General features: G+C 36.4%; 1 protein-coding gene across 5 annotated transcripts; it reads left to right on the top strand.

The window, feature by feature from the left end:
- Positions 1-166: 166 nt before the first annotated feature.
- Positions 167-24871, top strand: LOC106069050 (uncharacterized). 5 transcript variants are annotated; one of them, XM_056041305.1, is made up of 10 exons: positions 169-492; positions 1732-1830; positions 2706-2844; positions 7138-7191; positions 7303-7577; positions 7805-7901; positions 8861-8923; positions 10059-10121; positions 18504-18569; positions 18708-24871. In XM_056041305.1, exons 3-10 carry the CDS (start codon positions 2787-2789, stop codon positions 19592-19594), a joined length of 1563 nt encoding a protein of 520 aa, XP_055897280.1. In that variant the 5' UTR covers positions 169-492; positions 1732-1830; positions 2706-2786; the 3' UTR covers positions 19595-24871. The 5 variants fall into 5 exon arrangements, with proteins under 5 accessions (XP_055897279.1, XP_055897277.1, XP_055897280.1 ...); XM_056041301.1 differs by having other exon boundaries at positions 170-492; positions 2727-2844; XM_056041302.1 differs by lacking the exon at positions 8861-8923 and having other exon boundaries at positions 168-492; positions 2727-2844.
- Positions 24872-25428: the final 557 nt, after the last annotated feature.

The raw sequence follows: 25428 nt of genomic DNA on the forward strand, positions 1-25428 counted from the left end.
GTGTGCGGGAGGTGGGTATGGAGCGGATAAGTAAAAAATCATATTAAAATGGTGTGACTTCTAGCAGTAGGACCGGTTGTCAGATCCTTTTTTTTTTTTTGACGCATGCTAATGGAAGCATTTATAGGCAATGGGCCATTAAAAGCATTATCACTCCCGGCGATAGGAACTAATCACTATCTAGTGATTCTATGTAGGCCTAAGTTAATTATTCTGTTTAAGATAACCACGCTTCTACAAATATGTGTTGCATGATATCTTTCGTTAAGTTTATAGACGTTATCATATAACAATGAAAAACAACAACAAAAGAGCGTGAATGCTTACGTTAGTGGTGTGCTTGTGTCGTTTTGGTCCTAGTGTTGATAATACTTAAAGTGTTGAACTTCATGTCATTTGTTCTATGTAGGTTATTTTTCTAGTTTTAAAAACTTTTGCAGCAGCAATATCATTCGTCTTGTATTGGATTATATTATACAGCAGATTTATAAGGTATTTTTTTGTTGTTGTTGTTTAATTTTGCACGGCCTTTTATGTTTTCTATAAGATAAACAGTATCATCATTATAAAAGAATGTTCCGCAAGCCCCTTGCTTGTGTTTTGTGTCAGATACAAATAGTGAGAGAAAGGTTACTTGAGCTAAATGAAACTTTAAATTGTATTATTCTAATCTAGCTCAGGCTGTGAAGCTAGTCCTCTGGATATGTATGTACACGCACTAAACATTCTTGTACATATAACAAAGAAAGTTGTACGCAAATTTAAAGCTGCATTTCTTTACCTGCTTCCATGAATGGCAGATTCAAAACATTTCTAAGTGTGTGTGTGAAGATTTTGTTTTACAAAGCTTATATCAACTCGCTCTGCCTGTCTGGTCAAACGTTTCTACACGTTATTTCTCCATATTTAATCACAATTATTTCTTTTACCTGTCGACACAACAATCAATTTAAAAAAAAAACCATTAGTTAATTAACTATTGGTTACTTATTATTTTGTTTGGTAACTCGAACAAGGGAAAGAGATTGTATTTGACTCAAGTGGTTGTATAATCTGAATTAGACCCCCTTATAGATTGTCGTCTGAGTCTTAGTGATCAGAAACATGAAATAGGAACAATAGATAAATATACAATATTTCATGTTCATAAGCTCTTCGCTAGCATAGATGTTACCTCGCTGACTTACGAAGCCTGACAAAGCTTTAGCCCGCGAGTTGGAATTCAGATCGATCACCTTTTTTATAAATAAATTAAAAAAGCGATCACTCAGATACTCCGTTTTTCTACCCCCACCACAACCCTTTCCAAATGGTCCAGACAGGATCATAGCGTATTGAGATAGCTAAAGCATAAAATTGCACTAAATGATATTTGTAAAAATATTTCAAATCGCGCAGATTTATTAACGTTAGTCTAGATCTATTACAGATTTAATGACACGACTGATCCAAACTAATTGATACAACTCCACTTAATATAAGCTTTATTTTTTTTTAAACGTATAATTTTTTTTTATTTTGCTTGTTTTTAAGCTGATTGTTATTCTAGTAAACTAGTATTAGCTATGGTAATCAGACATTGTGTTACTGACGAAAAATGTCCCACTTAAAACATCAATTTTTATCCTACTACCGTTTCAAGAAACCTTTAGGAATCACGTTACCACAATTTTTTTTTATTATGACAATATAAAAGTATTATCTTGGGATCATGAATTGTTTTGTTTCTAGATGAGACCTTACCAGCAAGTAGCAGAGGTCGTATCAAAGCTGCACAATTTAGACTCCATTAAAGAATCATTGAAGAAACTCCTTGTGGATATTGATTTAGTTAGTATACTTTAAGGCTGCCTTTTTATTCAAGCACTGATTTTCTTATTTTAAGATAGAGACTCAAATCTAGTTCAATTTTTAGTTTATATACATAAATAATTACAATGTAATTCTATTGTGCTAATTATTTAAAAACTATCCGTGCAGTTCTCGTTTGTACAAAATTTTATGTAGTTTATATGCTTTTGCTTTTCTACTGTTTTACTGAATGCAATTCTATTTAGCACTATACAAATATTACTAGAAACACATTGAACTTACTTTTCACCAAGTCAATGCCTTTACAGTACAACTAAGAGATTATTTATCTCCTAATAACTATTGAATGATAGATTTAAAACAACGGAACATTTTTCACTTTTCCCCATTTCGCCCGAGAAAGAATCTCGGTTAAGCCTATGTATAGAAGATCTACTACACTTTATAATATTCCAATGATAGGCGTGACATTTCCATGAACATTAATTTATTATACTCTTTAATCTATAATGTCTTACATTTGGAAATTTACGAACTTTATAGTCTTTTCAAAATTGATGTTGGATCTAGATCTAGACCTAGTTTTCTGGCCACATTTTTTTAAAATTTACTTTGAAATATTATAACAGTCAAACTAGAGTTTCCAAGTGTGACCAACTAGCTAGCAATTCTTTTCTCAGCGATATACACGTACTGTTAAATTTCTAGGAAAATCGTTTCAGCCGTTTTTGAGATCCGTGTCCAGCTTCCAGGTTCCTTCACCCCTCCACGACGTTGTGACTTGTGTTATAATAATAGTATTATTTTTTAGGTTTATAATGCCATCATGCAGGCATTTTGTTTTAGTTTTATCTTGTGTTATAGTTTTTAACAATATGCTTTACATATGATAGTTGAAGAACATTACTATTTAGGCCAAGACAAAAGGCGAATCATGGATTGAAGAAAAAGAAGAATCAAGTTATCAGGAAATAATGCAATTTATAGCTAAAAAAACATCAGAAATACTTCAATGGTTATTGTCTATTACAAGTGAGTATTTTGTTCATTACTCATACTCGGAGGCACGTTAATCTAAAACTAACAAGTTATAACTAAAACGTCAAGGGAATTGTCGTTCGATTTTTGGAGATCTAGGATCTAGATATAGACCTATAATTGATTAGGACATAGATGTAGATCTAAAACATTATATCCAGTATGTATACAGCTATGTTGGATTGCACTTTAAACTGACGTCTTAATAATCCCGAGTTTGAACCCAACCAGCCGCCATAACCCCTTCAAGAGGTTATGGCTAGGACGTTTAGAAATGTACCAATCATAACTTACATTTGAGTTCATTATCTTGTTGAGATTGAAAAAAAAAGACATGTTAACGACAAAATGAATGCTACATTATTCCGGATCTTGACCTGTAGACAGCTATATACTTTGCTAGATTTACATGTAAGACTCTAGGGTCTTTTAGTCTACATAGCAGGGCCTGCCTTGGATAATTGGAGGCCCTAGTCAAAGTAAATTTGATGGCCCTAAATGAAATTAAAAAATAAATTAAAAAAAAAAGGCGAAATATATAATTACGCAATTAATTAAAAACATGCCAGTGTCAATATCTAAGCAGACAAATTATTGAAATTCATGTATCGCAATTTCCTTTGTAGAGACATAGTTAGATCTGAAAACATAGAGTCATAGTACTCCACTATGTTTGAGACCTGATCTAAGTTTCGCTTTTTTTTCAGTTAATTTTGTATCCTTTGCGAGGCCCAAAGCATGCGTTAAGTCATAGGTGGGTTCCTAGTTGGTGTATACCTAAGGCCGGCCCTGTACATAGATCTAGGTCTACATTTCTGAAAATGAAACCTCAGCTATTCCTTTTGTAAATACATAGCTTAGGCACTAAATAAACATGTCCAGCTAATACAACTAGTGTGACCTCATATACTAATCGACAGGTTACGAAAATAGACTTAAACCTAAAGCGATTCTGTGGATCAAAAGCGCTTTAAAAACCATTTCAAAATTGATTGAACTAAATAATAAACTTAATAATGGAAACTCATTAAAGACAATTAGTAATTGTTGATTTGTGACATTGGATGCATGTTTTAAAGTACTGGTGCGAGACTTCTGATTCCTCAACTAAGAAGTTCTTTTACCTCTTTGACCTTTTTGTATTGCTTGAAAAGTGATACATTTGTATGACAATTGTAATTGTACATATTGAATTAAAAGATCAGAAAAAAAGGTATCAGTTACACCAGAATATTGCCATCTCCAAAATGTCATACAAACGGATATTCAATTTCTTTTTTAGTTTCTGAGATTTCATTATAACGGATGAACGGACGGACAGACAGTCAATTAAAAACTTTAGCAGCTTTCTCTTTTTGGCAGCCGCTAAAATATACCAAATAGAAAAACTTTAAAAAAATACTTTTTTTTTAAAGGAATTACTTCCAAAATACAATATAAAATAAAATTTTAAAAAATTAATTAAAATAATTGATCTCGTGATTTTTACGCCCTGAGCTCCATAAACGAACAATTGTACTGATTTAGCCTTAGCTTAAATAATTTAATTCAAGATAAGCTAAAAAAGTACAATTGAATTACAACAGTTAATCAATTGATTTATTTCCCTAAAGACTAAAAATATTTAGCTCCTCTAACAGCAACACAACTCAGTCTTTTATAACGTTGATCTTCTTAACTTCCCATTTATTGCCTACAAAATATACATTTACCCCACAGGTTCGTCTTAGCTTTTTCTACTAGCTAGGAACTGGAGTAAATGGCGTCATACTAGATCAATAGGTCACTGTTAAGAGAAGAAAGAATACAACTATTTGAAATCTTGGAGTTCATTAAACATGGCATACATTACGATATGTACAAGTTGAAAAAAAAATGCATTCTTCATATTAGTCTACTAAGTACATCGAATGAGATTTTCATTTCAATATAGATGCAACTTTCACATTCACATTATCCTGTTGTCTTCCTAAGAATAATTAGTGAAAATAAACGAGAAAAACAGAAAAAATACTTTAAAAACAACAACAAAGCTTATGTAATGGAGAAGAGCTCGCCCTTAAAACTAAATCTATCAATAATCTACACTTTTGTTTTCCTAATTCTATATCACACATAATAATCAATTATCAATAATTAAATGACTGATTGCTAATTTGTTGTTATTGTCAAGTCTTTGATGAGTTATCACCATGAATTAATGTGTTCATGTATATATTGCGAAATGTGTCTAGGTATTACAGTTAATTTAGGCCCGAGCTCAGCCCGACAGTCACACCATACACATTCAGTTATGCATAAAGTAATAAACCATGTGTATGATGATTTAAATAAAATTAGGAATTTAATGCAATGAATTATATACACTGAGTGGATATGAATGATAATAATGAGGTGAGTTACAATAAGGTATATAAATACTTGATATGAAATAATATGCTCTAATTCATCTCAAGTGATTGACTATTTCAATACAAATAATATAATAACTTAACTTCAATAGCTCAATAAGTATGCCTAGTCCAAATAACAACTAGCAATACACGTAGAGCAATCTTCATTAGTAGTCCACAGCGTGGGTCACAATACCCTCAAAAGCTTGAACGTCATAATCCAACAACCGGTCTGAATACAGTCAGCCGAAGTCTGGAACGTCATAATCCAACAACCGGTCTGAATACAGTCAGCCGAAGTCTGGAACGTCATAATCCAACAACAGGTCTGAATACAGTCACCCGAAGTCTGGAACGGTACCCTCCGCCTTACCACCACACATCAGACAGAGAACCCCAAGATGAAAACTTAGTTCCATAGTCCAAGGCTAGAACCAATCTGAAGCCTGAAACTAGAACCTAAAATAAGACCCTGTAGAAAGATAAAAGAACGGAGTCTTCTAATTTTTCTAGTCTACCAATAGAATAACAAATACGATCGAATCAAAAATAATTATTCAATGGGAAAATTAACTCCCCCTACACAGGGGTCAAGATAATCCAATTCAAGAATAATCTGAATATCCACCAAGACACAACACTAAGACTATCCAGTAGTGAAGTACAAGGAGAACATCAGAGCTCCCTCAAGACAAACGTCTTGTCTCTAGACTACAAGATGGGAAAGAGATCGACAGACCGTCCGCTACGTCACTAGTAGCGAGTGAGTATTAGTCAAAAAATTGATGACCAGAAACCAAGGGACACAACCTGCTAAACAAAATACTTGGAGGAAAATAAACACAATGACGTCATCAAACGTGTTGAACTCGGCATTATTTACATTTGATTGTCCTGACTACCCTATGCAGTTACTTTAGTAACTGCGACAGTTATTGATTCGTGTTTTTTTTTAGCTACAATAAATAATTGTTTCAATAATCAACTTGATCGGAGAATGTGTGAGGGAGAAATAGCATGAGTATTTATTTAAGGGGACTAACCCCCCCCCCCCCCCCCCACAAAATTTAGCCATATCTGTGAATATTGAAGAATAGTTTTCCTTTTGTTGATATAAAAAAAAATTACCAGACTAATTGGTTACTATTTTTTTAATGATTCATGTCTTGTGATGTCTAGTGTTTAGTTTCAACTTGACCCGAGAATGGGTGTGGGAGATAACGTGTACACACTTTTTTTTACCAGACAGACAGACAGACAGATAGAGTGAGTTGATATAAGATTTGTAAAACAACTTATAAAGCCATTATTTTACTCTTAACCAATAATGAATGTTAAATTTAAAAAAAAAAAAATCTTGAAAATTTTAACTCCTCCCCATCTACCCTGCCGTGAGCAAAAATCCTGGCGAATCAAATGTATGATTCTACTACACATTATTGACATTATAAAAGATCTACAGAAGACGAGGCACAAAATGTTCCTGAACATAAATTTATTAAACTATTTAAAAAAAAAATGGCTACATGCGAATGACCTAGAGTCCGTTCCAGATCAATATTTTCTAAATCTCGAGCCAAATATACATTTATTTCTTTTATACTTTGAATTTTAAAACAGTTCCATTTTTCCAGTGCGGCCATCGAGCTGGTATTTTTTTTTCCCCAACGATATACATAACTGTCTAATTTCTAGAAAATTGTTAGAGTCGTTTTATTGAACTGTGTCCACCGAGGTTTTAAGTTTTGTCCAGAAAGTTTGGCTCACTCATTTAGATTGTGCGACATGAATAGAGGTATTGTTGAAAAAAAAGATAAAAACAATTTAGCACCAATATGTTAAAAGTTGTATAAGAATAATCCTTTTTAATTGGTTAATTCCTCTTCACTTTCAGAACAATATGACAAACGTAACAAGAATGTCGCAGATAAAGTTTTGCATTCTGAAGGTAAATGGATGTAGCGCTGCTGTACTTTACATTACTAATAGGTAAAACCGTTGTACTATACCACACAGATTTGTCGCAATGATAAAAATGTTTTTTTTTTGTTAAATTCAGAACTACAATCAATAAATAATAATGTTGAAGACTTAAGATCAAATGTAAAATTACAAACCAAAAAACTTCAAAAGCTGCAACTGAAACTGAAAGAACAACAGACACTAGCTAGTACATCACGAGAATTAGAAGCAAAGTTTCTTGACTTTAAAGAGCAAATCCTCCAAGAACTTCATTCCGCCAGTACATTTATGTCAGATTTACAGCTCAAGTGTAATTTGATATCAAAGGAATTTAAAGAGCATCAAGAACTGGATGATGATAATGATAAAAAGGTGAGATTTTAATTCTTGCCACTAATTGTGTAACTTTGGGACAGAATTATTACGAAGATAATTCAATGTGTTGCATTGTTACATGAAATAATCAAGACTAAATTTGGCACAGCTATAAATAATTTGAATTTAATTTGCTCTAATTCAGATGGAGCAAAATAAATAATGAAGAAAATATTATTTTCCAAAATCAACTTTCTCATAACATTCTATTTCTTTTTCCTTAGATGGCAATGATTAGTCAAAAGACCGAAACTGTCGTTAAACAGCAAGAAGAACTTAGTATCACGATGGGGAACATAATGAGAAAGATGGATTCTTTAGGTAAAATCTATTTCAATATTCGATATTTTCAATTCAAGCGTGGTCGAGAGGTCAAGTACGCTTAAACTTGGCTTGGCTTGGCTACCTATGAAGGGGGCTCGAGGTTTGACACACGACTCGAGCAGAGTTGTAATTACTGAACGCCTAGAGGCAGCATGGAAAACCTTCTCCCAGATAATCCCCTCCCCCCAACTGGTCCACTAATGAGATCTGAGCATTCTATAAGCATGAAGAAACGCTATAAATTAAAGCTATTAATTATTACCATATGCACATTCCAAATGGGTGGACCAAACCTTCTGGGCAAAACTTAAAACCTGGGTGGACAAGGTTCACGAAAACGATTCTAACGATTTTCTAGAAATTAAACAGTTAACGTATATAGTTATGAAAACAATTACTAGCTTGACCACATAATACAATCGTCTGGCCGTTATTATTTTTCAAAGTAGAAAAAAAAAAGAAATAAATTTATATTTGGCTAGAGAACTAGGTCTACGTCTAGATCCAACATCGGATTTGAAAGGATAATTGGGTTTTCGAAAGGACTATCGCGTTCGGGAATCTCCGAGTACATGGCATTATTGATTCAAGAGTTTAATAAACTAATGTTCAGGAAAATATTTTGCACATCGTCTTCAAAGTCTAGATCTAAAGGTCTATCATTGAAATATTATAAATTGTAGTTGATCTAGACATTCGCTCAAACAAAAAATCTCGTGGCGAAGGCGGAGTGGCTGGGTAAAAAATGTTCTAGTGTTTTTTTATAACTAACATTCAGTAGTTATTAGGAGAAAACCAATCGCTCTATAAGTTGTATAGAGGAGGTATTGTCTTTTTTTAAGTATATTATTCTGTTTTAAAATGTAAATAGTTGCATACTACTTACAGAGCGATTATTTGCTCTTAAAGGGAATTGAGGCATAATTTTGACACACATCTCCATTCTTTTGATCCAGAAAGTGAGCAAAACAATATACAAGATCATATGAGAGACAATAGGAGATTTACAGAAGCTTTAGGTTCGTTATTTGTTAACATACTGTTTGTTAATATACATACTAAAAATACCAATCGGGGCCTGGTGACTAAGTGATAAAGAGCTTGACCTTCAAGACTGGGATTTTATGCTTCTGTGTTTTAGGACATGTTTGAGTGCACCCAACTCATATAGTCATCAGACAAGACTGGGATTTTATGCTTCTGTGTTTTAGGACATAGTCATCAGACAAACGTTGGGGAGGTTGTGACGAGACGAAAAAATCTTGCATAATGTTATAATCCTGCCATGCACAGCATAATGTTATAATCCTGCCATGCACAGCATAATGTTATAATCCTGCCATGCACAGCATAATGTTATAATCCTGCCATGCACAGAATAATGTTATAATCCTGCCATGCACAGCATAATGTTATAATCCTGCCATGCACAGAATAATGTTATAATCCTGCCATGCACAGCATAATGTTATAATCCTGCCTTGCACAGAATAATGTTATAATCCTGCCATGCACAGCATAATGTTATAATCCTCCATGCACAGCATAATGTTATAATCCTCCATGCACAGAATAATGTTATAATCCTGCCATGCACAGAATAATGTTATAATCCTGCCATGCACAGCATAATGTTATAATCCTGCCATGCACAGCATAATATTATAATCCTGCCATGCACAGAATAATGTTATAAGCCTGCCATGCACAAAAGAATGTTATAATCCTGCCACGCACAGCATAATGTTATAATCCTTCCATGCACAACATAAGAATTGATCAAGCTTGATAGCAGAATAATTACCCCCCCCCCCATTTTTCATATAGGGTGAATCCGCCCGTACAAAGAGGTACATCTGCTGAATGATGGGGACAATTAGAAACGCCCTTTCATTTCTAAGTAGATCATCTATCTATCTATCTATCTATCTATCTATCTATCTATCTATCTATCTATCTATCTATCTATCTATCTATCTATGTGGATATTTATCAGTCTATTCATATCATATCAATATAATATATATATATATATATATATATATATATATGTATATATATATACATATATGTATTTGTAATAAAATGAAGTCTTTATCTCATTGTGATTTTTATTTTATACAAAACTCGATAATTTATTTTTTCAAATATTAGCTCAAATCGTTGATAAAGTAAAAGCAACAGAAAGAAAAACGACTCAAAAGAAAGAAATACCAGGTTAGTGAATTTTTAAAAATGGAATACTATCTATAATTTATATTGAATTGCAATTATGTAAACGTTTGTGATATATTTTAAAATAAAATTGATGAAACCTTTGCTATGTTTGTTTAAACCACAACGACACAACTCAGAAAAAATGAAAAACAATAGCTGTTTTGACTCTACTCTAGCAGACTCTGCGAAGATTACTGGCTTTCTTTTAGATAAGGAACACGTGCCAACCATAGCACAAACTCTGTACTTTCTCCTCAACCAGTTGAGTCTGATGACAGAAATAGTCTTAGGACAGAGGTAGTCTTAAGACAGATGTAGCCTTAGGATAGAGGTTGTCTTAGGACAGAAGTAGTCTTAGAACTGATGTAGTCTTAGGACACAAGTAGTATAAGAACAGAGGTTGTGTTAGGACAGAAGTAGTATTGTGACAGAAGTAGTCTTAGGACAGAGGTAGTCTTAGGACACAAGTAGTATTAGGACAGAGGTAGTCTTAGGACAGAGGTAGTCTTAAGACAGAGGTAGTCCTATGACACAAGTAGTATTAGGACAGAGGTAGTCTTAGGACAGAGGTAGTCTTAGGACAGAGGTAGTCTTAGAAATTAAAGGAATTGACACAAATTTATGCTGAAATGTTTACTCTTTGACTTTACATGTACACACACACACACACACACACACACATATATATATATATATATATATATATATATATATATATATATATATATTGTTATAAACCTGGTGGTGGCACAGAGAGGGGTAGTGGTGTGAGTGTAGTCAGCCGACGCAAATCGCCCCAGGCCAGCGCTAGACGAGCGGTCAACCGTGACGAGTTACGACGATCGGCCGAGACGAGTTAACAACATGAAGGTTCGAGTAGGATCGGCGTCGTGAACAGAGCTCATTAGCGTCACGAGGGTTGTAGTCATCTGACCACCTAGAAACGTCGAGCGGCGTTCTGTCCGGTTCTAGAAGGCCAGTAGGGACCCTATATAAAGAGCGGAGGTGTCGCAGTCAAGACGGTTCAGAAAGCGGGTTTACGACAGGAGTTCAGAACACGGTCGACTACAGCACAGTTCAACGGTGTGGTCCTGTACGGAGCATTACGACGGTTCAGTGCGGAGTACTATCAAGTACAGTTGAGACGGCTGGCGTCTTGATCTTGGTCTGTGATCGAGTCCGACACAACGAGCCTAGTGTGTGAAGTCAGTCCTGAACTGTTGAACCCAGTGCAAGCCCGGAACGAGACGGAGAGACCAGTGCAAGACTTGATACGGCGGAACGGTGTTATCGGAGAGATATTTGTTATCGCAGAGCTATTTGTACTGTTCTACGTGCTGCCAATTGTACAGTATTGGCTGTTATTTATGGACATTAAACCTTTACGTTATTTTGGAGCCCTGACTTGTCAAGTTCTTTAAGTTGGTGGTGTATGGTGCAGTTTGCAGAGAGCCTGGATAGTGAGATTCGTAACAACTGGTGTCAGAAGTGGGATCGGATCGGAATCGGATTGGATCGGATCTACTATGGCTCGTCTGAAACTGCTGTACGAACTTGAATTTAGAGAACTGAAGGAAGAACTCCGTGGACGAAGGCTGAAGGTATATGGTAACAAGGAAACTTTACAAGCACGCCTCCGAGAAGACATGTTGGAAGAAGAAGAAGATCCGGACACATACCTTTTTGAAGTCGAACCGGATTTGCTGGAACAGCTCACCAGTAGAATGCAGCAACAGATCACCAGTACCATACAGGAACAGATGGCAGATATGCAGGGACAAATCGCCAGTAGCAAACAGGAACAGATGGCAGCTATGCAGGGACAGATGGCAGCTATGCAGGGACAAATCGCCAGTAGCAAACAGGAGCAGATGGCAGCTATGAACTCGGCGCTAGAAAACACCAATTCCAAGATAGATGCCATGAACACCAAGATAGCCGCTATGAACCAACGCATACCTGCTGTGGAGGAGAGAATCAACAACTCAGACGTTCGTTCAGATGCTAAAGCCAGAGAAAGGACCCTTGGTGGTGATCATGAGGACCCATTGAAACCTGACGAAGCCGTTGAGAGACACTTGCAAGTCGAGAGATATCAGCCAGGTCCGAACCTAACAGACGTTGGTCCAGCTGCCAAGACTGGAGAGGAAAGTCCTGATGGTGGTCAAGAGAATCCAAGGAAGCCTGACGTTGAAGATGATGGACATTTGCACGATGAAAGTCATCGACAAGGTCTGAAACCAACAAGCGATTGGCCCGATACTGAGACGAGAGAGAGAGGTCCTGATGACGGTGAAGAAAGCCGATTGGAACCTGAGGCCGAAGACGAAGTGGAGTGTTACCAACCTGCCCCACGAGCATGTCCTCCAGACACGGCTGAAAATGATGACTTGTCCCACTATTCCCTGTCCTATGGATTTGAAACCCATCACAACCCTTCTCCGCAAAGCCCTATGACGTCACCTCTTTGGCCAACGATCTTGGTATCCCCAGCCCTTACATCCTATACTTCTCCATGTATCAAGTGGCTGCCCTCAATACCGAACGACAAGAGAGCGACGCGACCACGACATCACTGCAGTCACATGAAGGCCAACTGGCGGAGAAGAAGAAGGCTACTTTTGTTGAATGCAAGATGGATGACGATGCAACCTCGATATCACTGCAGCCACATGAAGACTAACTGGCGGAGAAGAAGAAGAAGGCGACTTTTGCTGAGTGCAATATGGATGACCATGCGATCACGAGGTCGATACAACCAGATGAAGGCTAACTGGAGGAAAAGAAGAAAACGTTTTCTGAACTCAACGTGGATGGCGATGAAAGCACGACGGCGAAGCAACCAGGTTAAGGCCAACTGGAGGAAGAGAAGGAAGCGACCATTGCTGACTGCAACATGGATAGCTCCATCAAGCTCAAGAGGCAAGCCAACTGCCACTGATCGCCCCCCGCCTGCAGCGATGAAACTTTACAGCCAATGTCATGATGTTGATTCTGTCCGGGACGGACAGATCTAAGGAGGGGGCAGTGTTATAAACCTGGTGGTGGCACAGAGAGGGGTAGTGGTGTGAGTGTAGTCAGCCGACGCAAATCGCCCCAGGCCAGCGCTAGACGAGCGGTCAACCGTGACGAGTTACGACGATCGGCCGAGACGAGTTAACAACATGAAGGTTCGAGTAGGATCGGCGTCGTGAACAGAGCTCATTAGCGTCACGAGGGTTGTAGTCATCTGACCACCTAGAAACGTCGAGCGGCGTTCTGTCCGGTTCTAGAAGGCCAGTAGGGACCCTATATAAAGAGCGGAGGTGTCGCAGTCAAGACGGTTCAGAAAGCGGGTTTACGACAGGAGTTCAGAACACGGTCGACTACAGCACAGTTCAACGGTGTGGTCCTGTACGGAGCATTACGACGGTTCAGTGCGGAGTACTATCAAGTACAGTTGAGACGGCTGGCGTCTTGATCTTGGTCTGTGATCGAGTCCGACACAACGAGCCTAGTGTGTGAAGTCAGTCCTGAACTGTTGAACCCAGTGCAAGCCCGGAACGAGACGGAGAGACCAGTGCAAGACTTGATACGGCGGAACGGTGTTATCGGAGAGATATTTGTTATCGCAGAGCTATTTGTACTGTTCTACGTGCTGCCAATTGTACAGTATTGGCTGTTATTTATGGACATTAAACCTTTACGTTATTTTGGAGCCCTGACTTGTCAAGTTCTTTAAGTTGGTGGTGTATGGTGCAGTTTGCAGAGAGCCTGGATAGTGAGATTCGTAACAATATATATATATATATATATATATATATATATAGATATATACATTAGGGGTGCACCGGATGGTACTTTTTGATATCCTGCCGGAGCCGGATATGACCGGATAGTAAAATTTGATATTTGGCGGGGGCGGGAACCGGAGCCGGATACCTAAGTGTTTTGTTAATAGCTTGTGTTGCTGAAAATTTTACGAAACTGTTAAATAACAAACTGTTACGATCTCTCCTCCTACTATCCAGGCTCCCTTCTAACTGCACCACACGACACAACGAACTTAAAGAACCTCACAACTCATCAGGGCTCCAAAGTAACAGTAACAGTTTAATTTCAAATACATTACAAATACTGTACAGTTGGCAACAACATCACACTAACTGTCCAAAATCTAGCCTTGCTCCGCCTGACTTCACACACTGTCTCTAACTTCGCCTTGTCTGGTCACATTGCGAGGTAACGTGAAGTGCAGTCTTTCTGACACACTCACTCTTATATAGTGTCTCTACTGGCCTACTCGAACCTTCTTTATCAATCCAGTTGATCACTTTCGCCGTGACTTGCGTGCGTAATATTTACACGCAGGTCGTTGCCGAACTGGCGTGTACTGTCACTGGTCACAGTTGACCGCTCTTCCTGCGCTGGACTGTGGCGATTTGCGTAGGCTAAAAAACACACATCCTACGATCATCAGTGTCACCACCGAGTTTGTAACAATACCTATATTTGTTGGTATTATTTTTTTTCCTTTTATATACCTTATTGTTTTAAACTCAGTTACTGATTGATTTATTAAAGATTAATAGTATTTGTAAACAGAAATTAATATGTGTAGCATGAGCGTGTCTGTGTGTATGTACGCGGCCACTAACTATAAAGGCTGTGTGTTGGAGGGTCAATGTAAAATATGTTAGTATATATTTAACTAGTTACTAATGTAAATCTCTCATCTGGCTTGTATGGTGGTTTGATGTATGTGCTCAAGAATTTCTGACCAACTGGTCATCAGACTTATAATTTGAAGTCCAAAGACTGCTTCTGGTTCTGACTTTAAGGGCTTAAGACTGGTAGCTGTTAGTTAATAGTTGGAATCTGAAGCGTTGTAGATCATATATTTATTAATCCATTAGCGGCAAACGATATTTTATTAACAGCAGGGACATCCATTATACCTACTTATAGCCTGAGCCTTAAATGTTGCGAAGCATAGTTTTAATTGTAGTCTGTAGGCCTATTATTGATATCTATGTTTAGATCTACTGTTATTAGGAAAACCAACTATAGAAAAAAAAAACTCACCCACACCCTTCCTACCAAAAAAAATAAAATAAATAGACTTTATGTTCGACTGATTGTAACAACCTGGTCAGATAGACGTAGTGAGACTACACACGTAGTCCTAGTGTAGTGTGTACAGATGATTGTGTTGACCTTCACACGTTTTTTTTCCTTGGGCATACGCAATAGTTTTTTTTAGTGTGCAGGCAAAATAAAAAGATAACAAATTGGCATGGTCAGTCAAGCATATAGATAAATTATATCTGTACCTTAGTTACAGAGGTCAAGTGTTTCTTAACATTCCAGCATATTTTTTCTTTGTTTGCTAGATCTAATTGTGATGCTTTAGATCAATATATTTTCTGCGATGTTATATTTTACTGTAAGGTTTTCCTATATATATATATATATATATATATATATATATATATATATATATATTAAGTCAATATAATTAAACAATGAAATTAGCTTTCTTTCTAAAGGTTTTAATACAAGGGAAAAAATACATGCACTCACACATTTGTTTTATTTTATTGTGCAACGAACGTGTATTCAGCGCCCTAAATGACATTTCTCTCCAAGTAAACAAACCTTAGTGTCATCATCTAGTGACATCTAGACAGTGTCAACATTTCTCAACAATCTGCGTTAATCCATTCTGGCTTAAGAATGGTCAATGTCTTTCAAAACATTGTCATGGATTAAACAAATTAGAAGTTGGGGGTGTTGAATCTCTTTAAAGATACCCCTGGACAGTATCTGTTTGGCTTGTAGTCCAGCCTCCTAATTGAGACTTAACTCAAAGTAAACAAAATTATTACCCGGGCAATAGTATAAAAGGTGTGGCTTGTTGTCCAGATCCTTGATTGACAACCTATCTAATAATAAACAAACTCATACCAGATTAAACTTATAGAGATATGGCTTGTAGTCTCGCCCCCTAATAAAAATTCTACTCCAAGTAAACAAACTCAGTTCTCTCAAGATGTGACCTCTAGACAGTGTCAACATGTTGACATCTGGCTTAATATGGTCAGCTGTCTATCTGTGAACTTAATGTTATGGACTAAACAAACAAAAGGACGTGGAGGTTGCTGATCTCTACTTCTGGAGATTTACCCGCTGTGACGATCACACTTGCCGGGGATTATATTATCAAACTTGACAATTCAATGAAGTGAAGAAAGAAACATGTCTCTGTATTTTCTTCAAAACTTCTATAATAATACTTCTTCAACTTTCACATCAAATTAACTTCTCAATTCAATAACAACTTGACTTGATACTTTATAAATAAAACTTAAATGATACATAAAACTTCACTTAGTATAACTTCAACTTCAACTAATAAAACTTTAACTAATGGACCCGCTAATATCACAAAACTTATAAACATTACTAATCGAGGACTGAGCGAGGACCATCACTCTACAAGAACTACTACTATGCGAGGACCCCGTCTAACTGACTTTCCCCTAATTTATACTTTCTTTGATCGTACGTTCTAGAATCATGGAACCTTCTCAGATAATTATTTTAGTAACTTTGACCTTCTAGAAGCTGACGTGTGCTATTTTTTCTCTTAACCTCTTTCTTTGATTGGATATCTAAAATTAACTTGTTTACGTTGGACACTTGCACTGGTTTGAACTTGCTTCTAGAAACTGGTCGAAATAGGTCACAGACTCGACTCGTGACACCCGCACATCTAGACAGACTATCAGCGTGACGTAGTTAAGGAATATTACATGTTTACTAGACCACTCAAAGGTCAAGACAAGCTTTTAAAATGTGCCAGAGATCGCTGCTACGTATGTAATGCGAGTTTATAATGTACGGTTATACTTCTATTTAGATTAACACGCCTTGTCTTTGTACTAAAAAATATTTGGTGTATAGTCATAGTTTATAGTTTTACAAACACATTCTATTATTTGAAACAAAAACGTTAATGTATTTCAGAACTGACATTATTGTATCATGTCCACTTTATGAGTATTGGTATATTTTTATTAACATGGAGATTTAGTTTAAACTTCTTGCTGGACATCATTTATCAGCGTCGACTACCTTTATATTGTTTGCCTTTCGCCTGTGTTGTTTCGATATTTAAGTGTTACCTCCCTTTGGCGTATCTGGAAAAGACTAACAATATTAATAGAAATACAGGTTTAGCTTTTACTTTCCGGTTTACTATCCGGTAGTGATATCCAACCGGAGCCGGATATTGAAAAAGTGCTGAATATTCGAAAGAAGCCGGAGCGGAGCGACTATCCCTAATATACATATATATATTGTCACTTGTTTATTATGTTTGTTTGATTTGATAAACTTGATGATATAAACTTGTGACTTATGCGCATTCGGAGGGGCCTTAATTAATAGTACAAACACTTTAATAATCAATGAAGCAACAAATTGTTGATATGCTTTTCTCGAGTTTTAATTAATTTAAACTTAAACTTAAAACAAATATATAGAAAGCAGATACAGTATTCAGTAAAAAACAATCAATAAAATGAGTAACTATTTACTTTTAAACTAGCGACTTCTAAGTCTAACTTTCTAGCTCTCTCTCTCTTCCCAAGCTACTACTCATTGTTATCCTTCCTTAGAATCAAGAACTATGACATCTCAATACCCATCCTTCACCCGTTTATATATATTTGCCTTTTAATTGTTTTTAATTTATCTAACGTTAATTATGTTATCCTGCTTTAGTTTTTTTACTAAGTTTTAATAGGCGTCTTTCTGGCATCTAAGCAAATGTGGGTAGGCGTGACCTAATTTGAGATAGGTGCATTGTCCTCATTTTGTGAACATTGAGGTGTCACTAGGGACGTGACATATATATATATATATATATATGTATATATATATATACCAGCATTACACACCAGCTTCGTTCAATCGTTTCCAGGCTTTCTATTGTCTCATGTGTCCGGAACATTCCTGCTTTTTTAAAACTGCCAATAAACGTGTCTCTTTTTTTAACTATCCCCCTAGGCTATTGTTTAGCTGGTGAATTCAAATAAAATTTCCCGTTATTTAGATACATGCTAAATTGCTAATTTCACAATCAACTTTTTTTTTCTGATATTTTGTAATGCGAAATAAATGTCGTCACATGGTATTGAAACAGCGTACAATAAAAAAAAAATGTGCGCATTAGATGTTAAGAAACAAGCATTTAGGGGTTAAGACAAATTAACATTATTTGTCATTAATGAAATATAGTTTCTATACATGTCGGCAGATAATGACAAAGTATTCATTAATGAAATATAGTTTATATACATGTCGGCAGATAATGACAAAGTATTCTTTACATTTCAGAGTTTGTATGTAAATTTACAGGACTCTCTGACGTTCCGTGTGTTATGAACTGTTTTCATATGATAGGTAGAAAAAAAAAGCAAAATATTTGTACCATTTGTTAAGTGATGAGTTTCGTTTATTTTAAATAATTATAAGATTAGAATTTATTTTTACAGAAATATGAATATACTATTTAAAATGTTTATTTCATCACTTTAACAGGCCAACATGAACAGCAAATCTCTGAAGATGGATGGTCTGACCTGGATACACATCTAACAGACTGTGAAAAAAATCCGGGTCATACAAATTTAATACCAGTGGAAAATTTTAAACTTGACCATTTACCATCAGGTCATCGTAACATAGATTTGTTTGAATTTATTAAGACTGTTGCTGACCTGACAGTAAAGGTTGCCGTCACCTCGGTTAGTCCAAACAGACCTGAGTTTTGGCCAAACACAAATATTCCATATTATTTTTACAACCATAAAGAAAGTCCAACTCAGTTCTTGAGATTTGGAAGTGGAGTGATAAATAATGTGTCAAAGTTCACAGGAAGAGCATGTCCCTGTGATAAATGTGAACATTCAGACAATCCAAGTAAAGAATGGTGGAGTCTCAAAGTAGGCACATCAGCCAATTTAATTTTTGATGAAATCGAGGCTAGTGTCACTAGCTTGCGATTGTTTTATGATAACAAAGACAGTGCTGAGCTTGTTGTCAAAGTTACTTTTACTGATTTTTTCAAAGATATAAATAGAGACATTTGTGTGTTTACATGCGTGGCATGTGACAAACGACTCAGTGTTCTTGCAAAAATGGTGAAGCGTAATAATGAGCTCAACAAGAAGGTTTTCGAAAACTACTTACAATCTCGAGACCATTGCAAGTTGATGTTTATAGTGTCACATCCTCATGGATGTCATAAGCAGATCAGTATAGGTCAATGGAAGAGCAAACTTAAAGTAAGTGACGGATCAAACAGGTTCACACACTTGACGTGTACATGTCCAGGAAGTACTGGAGGTGCTGTCCTGTGTGTGGGATATGGCTGGCATGCCCACAGTGGAAGTTTGAAATCTGGTCTTAATTACAGTAGTTCTTAGATTGTTTATACTGTTTCTTTAATTATTACTCATGTAAAGAAAAATATATAATAAATCTTAAATTAAAGTAGGGCATTTTATATGTATCTTTTTCGATTATCATTACACATATATTTGCAAAAAAAAAAAAAAGAAAAATTTCGAATGCATTTTTTTTTTAATGATAAAAAGAAATTTAAGTTCTTGATATATTGAATGTAATATAGTAATATTAATAACAGTTTTAGATTGTTTAAAAATGTTTATAAAGTCCTATGCTAAACCCAGCATATGATTTATATGCAAATGTTGCTCATTATATGTATATAACATGGCATTTTTGTTTATATTTATGTATTTTATGTATAACTGATACTTAATGTTTCCAATAGTGGAAGGTATATATTCTACATATATTGTTTTTACATTAATTAGATTTTTCTATTACATTGTGTTCGAGTAAACCTGCTGCATGGATGTTTGTGTCCTCAACATCAATTGTGTAAGATGTTTTGAGCTGTTGTAGAACAAATCCTCAGGATAATAAATTATTATTATTAAACTTTACTTAGACTTAGGTCCTCCCGCGCCGTTCGGCGCATTGGGCGGCAAGCTGTCTCCATAATGATCTGTCACTGGCAATGTCTGAAGCCTCTTCCCATCTGGTGTCCACTGTTCTGAGGTCCTCCATGAAGGTGTGTCGCCAGGTAATACGAGGACGTCCCTGTTTGCGCTTTCCTCGTTTTGGCTTCCATGTTATCGCAACTCTTGGTGTGCGTAATTCATTTTGACGTAGAACATGTCCCGCAAACCTCATGCGACGCTCAGTCACAACCTCACTAAGTGTTCGACTCCCAGTTCGGCAAAGGATTTCCTTGTTTGAGATCCGGTCTGTGTAACTGACTCCCAAAATCCGTCTCAGCCATCTCTGTTGAGCCACATTTAGTCTTTTCTCAATTTTGACAGATGACTTCCACGTCTCACATGCATATGTAGCAGTTGGAATGACGATTGTGTTGAGAAGGTGTATTTTTGTCTCGAGTCCAATGGCTTGGCTAGTCCAAATAGGCTGCAGCCTTTGGAAAATGCTCCCTGCCTTTCCTATTCGGCACGCTACATCATGGTAAGCATCTCCATCATTTGTTATGATGCTGCCAAGGTACGTGAACTTGTCCAGCTCTTCAAGCTTTGACTCGCCAAGTCTGACGGGGACACCCTTTGCCTTATATCCCACTCGCATAATTTTAGTCTTATCCAAGTTTATGCGGAGGCCAATTTTGGGTGCCTCTCTGTCTAGGCTCTCCGTCATTTCTTGAATGCATTTATTTGTAGCCCCGAGTAGTGCAACATCATCAGCAAAGTCCAAGTCCGTCAATCGGAGTTGTTCATGCCATGGAATACCAAAGGCAGTCTGGTTCATTGCTCTCCTCATTATGTAGTCGATGGCTAGGAGGAAAAGGAAGGGAGATAAGATGCACCCCAGTCTCACACCTGTCTCGATTGTAAAAAACTCTGTTGTTCCCTCTTCTGTTTTAATGCAGCAACTAGACTGACTGTAAAGGTGTCGTAGGATCTGGACGAATTTTTCTGGTATACCGTATTCTCTAACTATTTTCCATAGTGATTCTCGGTGGACACTATCAAACGCTTTTTTGAAGTCCACGAAACTGATCGTTAGCCGTTGTTGGTACTCAAAACTTTGTTCTATGATATTTCGTAAAACGAAAATCTGCTCTGTACATGATCTGCCTCTTCGGAAACCTGCTTGTTCTTCTCTGAGCCTTTCATCTACAGACTGTTGAAGCCGTCTCAACAAAACAGTGCTGAAAACTTTGCCTGGGACAGAGAGGAGAGTAATGCCCCTCCAGTTGTTACAGTCTGCCAAGTTGCCCTTTTTTGGAAGCTTTACAATCACTCCCTTTTGCCAGTCCTCTGGGACTTTTGAAGTTCGCCAACAGAGATTTAAGAGATCAGTCATTCTGTTAACAATGCACTGTCCCCCATATTTTAGCATTTCTGCTGATATCATGTCTAGTCCTGGTGCTTTGTTATTCTTTAGCACTGCAATGGCCATGGTAACCTCCTCAGCAGTTATTGGGTCTGTCTTGACCTTGAGATCATTGTCTGGAGAGGGGTCCTTGAATATGTAAGTTATGTCTGGCGACAGTTGGTTAAGGGTCTCTTTAAAGTGCTCTACCCATCTTGCATCCTGTTCTTCTTTCGTTAACAAAGTTTTGCCTTGCTTGTCTTTTATTGGTGCCCCATGTCCACTCTTTGCTCCAGTGAGATCTCGGACAATACGATGGAGGGTTTTTGTGTCATTTCTGCTTGCAGCTGCTTGTGCCTCTTGTCCCTTCTGCTCAATCCAGTCCCGTTTATCTTGCCGACAGCTTCTCTTTACTTTCAGATCTGCTTCCCTATAGGCTTCTTCCGCTAGGCTGCGATCCTGTGTTTCATTTTTCTGATCTCGTCTACGTTTGGCCTCTTTCCTCTCATCTATCAATATTATATCTATATATATTATTAAACACTGATATTAATAAGAATAGATTACACACGTGACTTTCAAACAGAAGATGCAAACGTTTTTACGCGTTCTAGAAATAAAGTCCTATTTATTCTATGGCACTTCTAAAATTAGTATTCTAGAGGAGAACAAAATTCATTACTTTTCCAGTAACAGCGTCATCTGAGTAATTTCACTTAAACTTCCATAATCGCTTAATCTCTTGGTTTATTTTATTTTATTTATCATTTTTACTATAATTATATATCATTTTTATAAATCAATAAAATATTTAAACCCCGTTTGATACAATGTCTCATGTATATTTAGTGCCGGTACGTGACGTTTTTGTGCCGCTGTTTTGGCGCCGCCGTTTTGGCGCAAGCCGTTTTGGCCTTGGGAACGTTTTGGCGCGAGATATAATTTGACGATAATTTAATATGCACGTATAATAACAATTTCTATTTCACTCTACCTTAATATTGTATGTATAGTATGAATTGTAACACCGTCCAGCGAATTGTTTTCTTTTAATATACAGGTTTTGATTTATTCATGAATATAGGCCTATAATAATTCAGATTCCTGAATGGTGATGACATGACATCCCCTCTCCTTTATTTATATGTGAGTTTTGCTAATCGCACTGGATGACATTTTGTGATTTCTTTCCAAAAGACATTTTTTATTTGACATTAGTGTAATACTTTTATATAACAAACACCATGTTAACATCTATAGCTTTATTACGCTGAATGACGACAATAACTCCACACAAAGTAAAGATCAAGACACGGAATGTGGTCAGTACAAACTCTAACGTGAATTCACCAATGTAAACAAACACTATGGGCGACAATAGACAGAAACAAATTCACGAAACTAAGATACTTTGAAAAGATATATTTTGAGAAATTGGGTAGGGATGATTTGGGTGACACATCTCGCATTGACGCAAATATAGTTAAACAAATGAAGACAAGACCAGCACCAAGCACTGGTCGTTGGCATTATGCGTCTGGCGATCATCTCCTTGGGACTGGTCATTACCTGTGACATCTATCCCGCCCCCTCTCTTCTGGGCACATTTCACTCCTTGTATTTACTCTTTCCTCCACCCCTTCCCTCTCTCACGCGTATGACGATAATCAGTTTCTAGCACTCCACTAGGCATCCCTAGGTGCAAAATTATATAGATACATAACTCTAACCTGTGGGTATATATTGCAATGTCTTAAAGGGGTAGTTTACTTTTCTTAAGGTTATTTGCAAGTATCTAAAACAATAGCCTATACTTCTTATGCGTTGAACAGGAACCTGTACCTGGTGTCATTAAAACGTATGACGTCTGCAGCATTGTGTAAACATCAACAGATTGACAGATAAAGCGTCGCGTCAATGTTGTTCTCAAGCTTAAGCTATAATGAGTTTATATACCTGACGAAACATGCACCTGATTGTGCTGTATTTAAAATGCAGACCAATAAATTTCGTTTTACAGAAACATAAAAAGTGATTGGAGGTGGAGGAATAGGGTTAATTTGGTTGAACAACTATTAAAAGGTCAAAAAGAGGTGAAAGAAACTAATGATATAATTTAGGGAGTATTAGGTTACTCCATACTTTATATATATTTGTAGACCAGTGGGGGAGAGGGGTATCTGGGAGTAGGTTTTCCGTGCTACCTTTAGGCGCTCTGTAAAGACAACTCTGCACTATTCGGGTGTCGAACCTCGAGCTACCTTCATAGGTAGCCAAGCCAAACTAGGTTCAAGCGTACCTAGCCTCTCGACAAGGCTTATATTATTATTAATTTGAACGAACAAACTACATATTAAATTTAAATTCCTTATTACAAAATGTGTTCTCTAAATTTCACAACATATGATGTTTGTAAATAAAACAAACTAAACATATAGACCACTTGCTATATTCATGAAGTGTAAGTGAGGTGGAGAACTGTTTCTTCAGACCTTATAGTCACATAAATCTTATACTACTTGATCAGATAATTTTATTTTAAAATATGTCAACATTAACATTGTTTGATCTCTTTTTACAAAGCTTATATCTATGCTGTCTATAGGGGAGATGATGTCAATGTCATCTGTTTATGTGTCCATGATTAACGAGGGTGTCAGTTGGCCAACACAAGACCAACCGCCTTTACTTTTCTCCAAATAATATCAGGTACTCATTAGAGCTGGGTGGACACATAGGTGCCCTAAATATCCCAAAATTAAAAATTCTAGTCTTCAACAGAATATGAAGCCAGGACCCTCCGGATTAAATAATCAATCTGCATATTACAGTTCATGACGTCAGCGTGGTGATATTATTTATTTGATGTTTAATTACTTATGGTGATAGCATTTGATATGAAAACAATTAATACACATAAGGTTTTCAGTTCAGTGTATAGTAATAATTTAGCTTCAGTTCTTTTCAACACTATGATTTGATTTAGACATAAACAGGCAATCTACACAAGTAATTTAGTGGTTGTATGATCAGGTCACAATACGCACTGTAATGGTTTAGCTTGCAAATAATACTTAGTAAAGTATGGGGCAAAGGTGACTATATCAAAGGAAACGAACATGACAGCCAAGAATACAGACAGACTCTTTATTGACCCCTCAATCCAAAGTTTTGAAGGTGTTAGTAGCTTAGAATATTGTTCATGTTAAGAACACAAAAGGTAGTTATGTTTATTTGTTCAGACCCTTCTAATACAAAGCTTCACGATATCTTACAAGAAAAACTTTAAAAAAAAAAAAAAAAAAAAACACCTCCATTATTAAGCTTTAAATATAATAAAATAATTAAAAAAAAACAAAAAAAAACTTTTGGTTCAATGCGGGTATCGAACCCGTTACACCGTCATCTGCTAGAATTATTAGAACGCTTATAAACTTCAATGAAATTGAAGCAACTTTAAATTTACTCAGTTATTGAATAATTATGTTAACACGGCTTGCTAAGCCATGTCGGCTCTAGACCTAGATTATAGTCTTCAGCCAAATTTACTTTTATTTATTTTTTACAATGGAGGAATTGTAAAAAAAAGTTGGGCGTGTCTATTATTTATAGTTTTAAAACAAATTACTACTTCTTAAAGGCAGAGCTTACTACGTTCTTATCAGCTACATACGACAATAGCCTCGACTTAAATGTATATTTCATGTAATATTAATGTGGGTAGATGGGGAGGATTAGTGTTTGAGTGTCGTAGTCCAACATCTTTCTGTGGCTTCTATTATTGTCTATTATTGCAACAAGTACGCCAGATAAACTGATGAAGTAATGAAGGACGTCCATCGACTCATATATATATAGTCAATAATTC

This window comes from Biomphalaria glabrata, chromosome 9 (genome assembly GCF_947242115.1).
Source record: "Biomphalaria glabrata chromosome 9, xgBioGlab47.1, whole genome shotgun sequence".
NCBI lineage: Eukaryota > Metazoa > Mollusca > Gastropoda > Planorbidae > Biomphalaria > Biomphalaria glabrata.

Bases quoted from the DNA above. Each gene is read 5' to 3' on its own strand.
- LOC106069050 (XM_056041301.1), top strand. From the start codon at position 1,732: ATGAGACCTTACCAGCAAGTAGCAGAGGTCGTATCAAAGCTGCACAAT. The intron at 2,845-7,137 runs GTGAGTATTTTG...CTTCACTTTCAG, and splicing joins ATGGTTATTGTCTATTACAA to AACAATATGACAAACGTAAC. The intron at 10,122-18,503 runs GTTAGTGAATTT...TTTACATTTCAG, and splicing joins TCAAAAGAAAGAAATACCAG to AGTTTGTATGTAAATTTACA.